The 7,297-nt window shown below is 38.0% G+C and overlaps 1 protein-coding gene across 1 annotated transcript; it reads right to left on the bottom strand.

Moving 5' to 3' along the window:
* Positions 1-1,276: 1,276 nt before the first annotated feature.
* On the bottom strand, positions 1,277-6,693 carry IFNG (interferon gamma). Its single transcript, XM_017822210.1, has 4 exons — positions 5,072-6,693; positions 3,232-3,300; positions 2,690-2,869; positions 1,277-2,025 (listed from the first exon to the last, which is right to left on the bottom strand). Exons 1-4 carry the CDS (start codon positions 5,192-5,194, stop codon positions 1,900-1,902), a joined length of 498 nt encoding a protein of 165 aa, XP_017677699.1. The 5' UTR covers positions 5,195-6,693; the 3' UTR covers positions 1,277-1,899.
* Between the last annotated feature and the right edge of the window lie 604 nt (positions 6,694-7,297).

Genomic DNA, 7,297 nt, shown 5'->3' with positions numbered 1-7,297 from the left:
CTTTCCCTTTCCCTTTCTCTTTCTTGTTTTTCTTTCACTTCTTCATTTTCTTTCTTTTCTTTTTATATTTTTTATATTTTTTTCAACAGATTTTGCTACGGCTGACTGTGTGAACCCAGAGGACAGTTAGTCTCTTAATACCTCATGAAAGAGCATGAGCACAGAAGGACACCTTGCTTATGTTAAATGCTTACTGAGGCTTCTCATGGTTAGTCCCGGAACAGGAGAAATCCCACAGAGTTATTTCACTTGCATCTCACATGCATGTCTGTGATGAACATGAACAAGAACAGCTGTTTCCTTCAAAACCAGTTCAAGTCTCCAGGGTTACTGAGTCACTTTGTTACAACTGTCAAATGAGAATATGAATGAAGGTATCTTACAACAAGGGAGACAGCTGGGCCCATGGGAGTAAGAAGGGCTGCAACAATTACAACTAAACTTGTTGGACTTACTCTTACTAAACTTGATTGGGTGCTATTTCTGGAATTTGTTGATTCAAGTTCAGGAGGTAGTTGGAAGTCTCGTGTTGGCAGGAATGTCAAGGAAAATCTGCCCCATTCTCAGTCAGCCCAGCCAGTCTGCCCCAGATAATTTGCCTGGTAAATCCCTGACGACCCGAGAATTTGGAAGCCCAAACCCAAGCCTGTGAGAGTGGCCAAAGCCCAAGCAGCCCCAGCTTGTACCGCTCTCAAAGAGCCCGATATACGGGCTGATCTCAGTCTAGGCTCCACACCTTTGACTTGCAGAGAAATTTGGAAGTGTTTTTTATTTTACATCAGAGTAGCAACAAATTTCAAATGATCAGTGCCTTCTTATAAGCAAAATTATGTTTCCTTATCCAGATACAAGTAAAACTTGGGAATTTGAGCCCCTTCTGCCAGATTTCTTTAAAAACATTATCCATTCCCGAATCTTGGATAGGCAGGAGGAAACAAAATGTGCTTTATATATCTGGGCAGGACCATCTTTTGTGACAATGTAGAGCAAGATTAGCATTTTACTTTTCACAGAGATTATGGTGAACAAACATGCAAGCACACTTTAATTATTTATTTATATATATATGTATTTATTCTTTCATTATTTAAAATCCAAATTTCAAGAAGTTTCTATTGAGAAATCCAAAGTTTTTAATAACACTCCAGTAGAAAAATATAGTCCTTAGGATAAAAACTTCCATACTACTACCTCCAAATAAATAAAATTACATCAGACACATTTAAATTATTCAGTATAAAAAAAAACCAGCAATTTTTTTAATCTGAGAGTTGAAGTTAAATCAGTGCAGTACAGTTAGTCACAGTCCCTTGGGGTGTTAAGTAGACTGACGTCCTGGTAACTTCAGTGCATAACAATAGTAAATACCAGCAATTAACCATCAATACTCTCCTTCAGAAACGTGCATCAGCATTCGCTTATCTTTAAACATGTTTATTTGCTTGATTTAGATTTAGACATGTTTAGCAGTAAGCAGACATGAATATGTTTGTCTGAGTACAGTAACTTCCCCCTGTTGGTGCTTGTATCTGCATGCCAAATAGACGAATGATAAGACTAATCTTGTAACAACCCTCTCTAAAGACAGCACCAGATGGAAAACTGGGTACCGTGTCATTTCAAGACTTCCATATGGAAACTGGGTAAATATTGTCTCATTCCATATTTTCAGGTCAACAAACATATAACAAATAGACAGAATTTTAAGACAAAGTTATTTCTTACATAGTAGTAGGGCATATAAATACTTTGATCAGTATTTCTTTATAAATAATTATTTAAAATACTTAAATATTAATAAATAAATGTATAAAAATTCAATAGAAACCTTAAAATAAAAAAAGGTGTGTCGCAAAAAGATTTGCACAGTAACTCAGTACAAAAGAACATAAGATGGCATTAGCATTTGCACTGCCTCTGAACCAGCCTTCTTTTTCTTCCTGAAGAACTTGTAGTATCCCCCAGTTTTTGTAAGACACTGAACAGCTCATTCACAGCTTTGCGTTGAATTTTCGAGTCATTCACCTGTTAAAAGTGAAAAACAAATGGAACGAAAGTTATATCAAGAGCTATAATCATTTACTGATCACATCCCACAGGCTACCCTGCTACCGGAGTAAAACCGATGGACATCTGCAGTTTTCAATTACTCTTCTACCTAATTCCTACAGCAAAGAGCCACTTTGTGACAGATTTTTGTTTTTCACTTTCTATGCTACCTTGCAACATGCCACAGACCAGCCATATTCTGTGAAACAGAGCTACTCTGTAGTTACAAGCAGCTAACTCCACTGGGGTATTGTCTGCAGACCTCTGCAGAGGTCAGTGGTTTGTGCCATTGGTACTCGCTCAATAAGCTTCCAAAGCCAAGGAGCATGCCCTAGCTGGGCACAACTTTCCCACCCAATTTCTAAACCACAAAGGTTCTGTCAATGTCAGCTCTGGCATGCAGCCTGGGTGGAGGTGCTGTCAGCACCTTTGTGCCAAACTCCAGCAAGACTCAGAGGTCTACCCCACACCGTAGACGTGCAGCAGCCCCTGCAGCTGGAAACATTAGGTTTCCCAGTGTGAAGTGGGCTAGACAAGCGTTACCATATGGGTTGCTGAAGCACTATTGGCTTGAATCACACTCAAATCACAACTGGAAAATATAACGTGATGAGCCTTGGAGGCAAAGGAAGAGCCTTACCTGAAGCTCTGTCAGGTTCTTGAGATATTCCATCTTCTTTGAGTCATCAGAAAGGCTTTCTTTCAAAGTGTAGAGCTCCTCAGATATGTTCCTGACATGTGCCTTTGACTTGTCAGTGTTTTCAAGGATTTTCAAGTACATGGAAACAATCTGACTCAGGATGATCCTTTTTTCATTTCTCTGTTAAAAAATACAATCAGAAGGAAAGGTCTGTGAGTGCTCATCAGCAGGAAAATGAATGAAGATAAAACATAGCATGCAGGGGTTCTCACTGCCACTTGAAACAAGATGATAAAGAAGATGTTGTAAATCACCCCCTGGGCTTGTCTGTATCTCAGATCATTTCATGGTGCAGTACAAAGCACCTTGACCCTTATGGGAAGAATTTTTATGGGGATTTTTTCTCATTTCCAAATTACCAAAGGGAACTCTGCTCATGCTCATTCTACTGCAGCTAATTACACTGGTTCTAAGAGCTGCTTTGTACCAAAAGAACCCTGCAAAGTGCCTAAGATGCTTTTTCATATCTGTTTCTGACTCACTTCTGTCCAGTTTGACAATCTCTCCGTAAAGATAGATCCACCATCACCTACATCTGAACGGCTTGAGTTCTGCAACAAAGAACAAATATACAATACTTATATTATACAAACAATACTTATCACTAGGCAAATTTCTGTTCTCTAATCAAATAAGCGGTAAAATCCAGATTTTTGTACCACTGGCCTATAGCTATCACAATGCTTTCACTTCTCTAAGCACCAAATCCCATTGCATGGCTGTCTAGTATCAGAAATGGCATTTTTCTGCTTTTCAATGATTCTGCTATAGCTCACCTAAATAGAGATGTTGAACACATCTGTTTTCCCAAATGCTTTTGCTATCGACAGATGAAAATAAAAGCTCATAAACACAGCAACTGGCTAGAAAATCATTAGGCCTGAACTTGGCACGTCTTCTGGTAAGTCAAAGTCCAGCAGTATGTAGTCATCTGTGGCCTTAAATTCATCCAGTCTTAGTAAAATCTCATATGAAAAAAGAACAAACTAATTTTGCTACAAAACTATAGTTTATAGAACTGGTGAATAGCCCAGTAGCCCACAATCAGGCATGAATATATGCAAGATTAGTAGGCTACTGAGAAGCTCATAGGGACAGCGTTTAACTATCCAATGTTAGCCACACACTGTGTCATATTCTAGGAAACAAAGAGCAATACAATTCTCCTACCAAGGAAAGGTAAATTGAATCACTTCCTCTTCTGCGTCTTTTCTTTTTTTTTTTTTTTTGTATACAACAGTGACTATTTCCTTCTTTTGTCTGCTTAGTAATTTAAATACAGTGAGTGCAAAGGGAAAACTTGCAGGCTGACAGAAACCTTCTAGCCTGATTGGCTCCCCATGCTGACCACACTGCCAAACTTTGTTTTGTTCTTCTGAAAGGCGGCGAGCACCTGCTGTGAACCAGAGTTTTAATGTCAGTGTAAAAACCTCACCATGGCTCAGGATGTCTTCAACAGAGTTATTTATATCCTAGTGAGACTCTCTCTGGTCTGTGCTAATAACAAATTTAAGATATTATAAATTTTACATCCACTTTCCAACCAATCTGCAAACCCTGAAGTATCACGCTAGTCTTCACCACTTCAGAGTGGTTCTTTGACTACTGAATTTCAACTGTCGTTTGCACAAAATTATGACAAAATCATAGATGAAAATAGCAGCAGACTGTTGCAGTTGCTTTCGTGCGTTTAAGGAAAAAACCCAACAAAAATATATGGAGAATAAAACCTGTTAATTAGAAGTAACTCCCTTATAGATCTGCTATCTCTATGACTAATCCCAGCTGAATTCAACTGTGAACTACTTTAATGCCTCCTAGATGAAGGCTGGTGAATTAACATTACAGTTATCAAGTTACCAAAACTCTACATGAAAAGAAAGAATATCATGCCAGATTACATTCCTATGCCAGATCATAGTCACAGATGTGGAATTGGAATGACTGGAAGATGCAAAAGAATAAGAAGTAGGAACCACCTTTGGGCAATACACTACTGCTACTAATAATAAGTAACAAAAGTGCATTTGTTATAGCAAAAGTTCATCTCCATTTTTTTTATATTGCTAACTAATACTAAGCTCCCCAATAACATTGCTAACATAAAATTTAAAGTCAGTAAATTACATCTAGTCTGGATTAAAGAAATATTCATACATTCTCCAAACATTGCATTAAGATTTCTTGTTATAAAATATTCCATATAATCAATTATTACCCTCTATTGGGACATACTGACTATGTCAAGCAGTGCTCAAGTTTAGATGATATATAAAGCACAAGCAGAAGGAGAAGAGAAATGCAGTGGAAAACTATACTTACAAAATCAGCTTTCAGTTTGTCTATATCATCTTGAAGTTGAAGCAGATTTAATCTATTTTCAACACGTCCAGAATAAACCATGATGATAGACAGAACAAACAAGTTGTAGGTTTGGAAAGTCATTTTCTTGGTGATGGTTCAGTTAAATGGCTCAGACAAGTTCTGGGAGATGTCAGTTCTAAGAGCAGTGTACTTCAACTTCTAATAGGTTAAGCCCTCTATTAGAAGAAAGTAGACGAATGAACTTCATCTGCCTGTCAGTGGTATTTATACCTGGTCTCAAAATTTTTTTATTTCGTCATCACAGGCTGTGTATATTTAGACAAGATAGTGTTAGATAAGAACTCTTCATTTTTGGCTGAACAAGGGAATCCCTCGAAAGCATTTTTGTTAAAGCATGGTCCTGGAAAAAATTTCAGTGGTTCGTCAATGGGTAACATTTACGTGGCAGATTCTGAAGTTTCTTTTACACGTGGTTGGGGAAAGGGGGGAAATTATGGTACTGATAGAGTAGTACACATTGTGGCTCAAGCCTATTCATACGTGCTAGCTGAAAAAAAAAATCATATGTTGTGGTTAAAGGGTCAGTATAACAGTCAACTCATTTCTGGTATTCTTTTAAAGTAACCACTGAGATTGCCATGGCATTCTTCAGAGTCACTTAGAGATTTAAACATTCTTCCTACTGCTGTCCTTTTGGAAACACTGTTTGCATTCTTTCCATGGTCTAAAATGTATTTCTGCTGCTTTCTCATTCTTTACCTCCAGATTCAAAATAAACTTGGGGAAATGAAGTTCTAGCATGGATGAAATTATGTGTCATATTAAATTCCTCTATGGTTGTCTACTCTGGGAGAATATTTAGCAGTTAAGACATTAATTTCTGCTTGGCAATAATAAAGTTCCCCACCTTCCCATTCATTTGCACTAATGTGTGTAGGATATGAAAGACATGGAAGAAATAAGCCCAGGTGAAGAAGACAGACAGGATAATCTCCTCATGCATACAGAACCCTGAAACAACTGTATTAATGATAGCTGAGGAAAATGTTTTTATATGTTTAAATGCTGCTTTGATGGATGTAATCAGATAAGAGCTTACTCTGAAGAGTCTTATGAACAAATCAGATAATTTTAGGGTGTAGTATATTAATGCAGGGTAGGCAGGAGCATAAAAGGGAAAGAAAGAAGGAGCCTACAGGGAAAAAGAAAAAAAGTAGACCAGGAAGAGGGCACTTGCAGGCTCAGTTCACAGAGGTGAAATGAAAGATATCTGTAGTTCGTAAGAAACAGATGAGAATTAAACTGGCCGTCAACAGATATATTTGAACTCTTCAGCACAGCTCTACATGGCTCTTAGGTATTCCTTGCAAGAAGCTCTCCTGTTCCCCAGCAACTCCTCCTCTTTCAGCAAATGACCACTAATGCCATTAAATATTTTTATCTGCAGTTTGAAAGAGGACTTCCATCTGTGGAAGAGATCTAGGCTACTAGAACCATTGCGAACAGGGAATTGCCATTTTACAGGGACAAGAAGCAAATTTCACCAACAATCGCAGGCCCAAAAGCTGAATGCTACATCTCTCTGGGAACAGTAGCATAGACAGATGGGACATATCTCACAACAGGTACACTGGTACTGCACAACAATTAGGGCTGTAATATGCTTGGGATTGTAGCACTATGCAACACACATCCTGTTTTAGTTTAAGAAGTTAAAACTGATTCAGCAGTAACTTGATTGCTGGAAGTGTTGACATGAAGGTAAGGTGATAATTCAAGGATGTTTCAAAAACCTATAAATAAATGCAAAGTTAACATGCCCACCCATGGCAGAGGGGTTGAACTAGATGATCTTCAAAAGTCCCTTCCAACCCAAACCATTTTGATTTTATCATTCTATGCTAGAAATCAGAATCATAGAATCATTTAGTTTGGAAAAGACCCTTAAATCATTGAGTGCAATTGCTAATCTAGCACTACTAAGTCCATCTCTAAACCAAGTTCCCAAGCACCACATCTACATGTCTTTTAAATACCTCCAAGGATGGCTATAAAATGGTGGTCCCACCAAGATTCAAAGTGGACTTACAGTTCAAACTGAACTCACAAACATCAGCACACTGAACAGACCTACAGGTAATGTTGGAACATCTGGATTGCTATGCAAGGCAAGCAGAGTCAAATGACATATTATGGCACAGCTACATGTAGTTTCATACATAC

This window comes from Lepidothrix coronata, unplaced genomic scaffold (assembly GCF_001604755.1).
Source record: "Lepidothrix coronata isolate B3197 unplaced genomic scaffold, Lepidothrix_coronata-1.0 Scaffold95, whole genome shotgun sequence".
Classification (NCBI taxonomy): Eukaryota; Metazoa; Chordata; class Aves; order Passeriformes; family Pipridae; genus Lepidothrix; species Lepidothrix coronata.
This window is presented reverse-complemented; position numbering and strand designations above follow the sequence as displayed.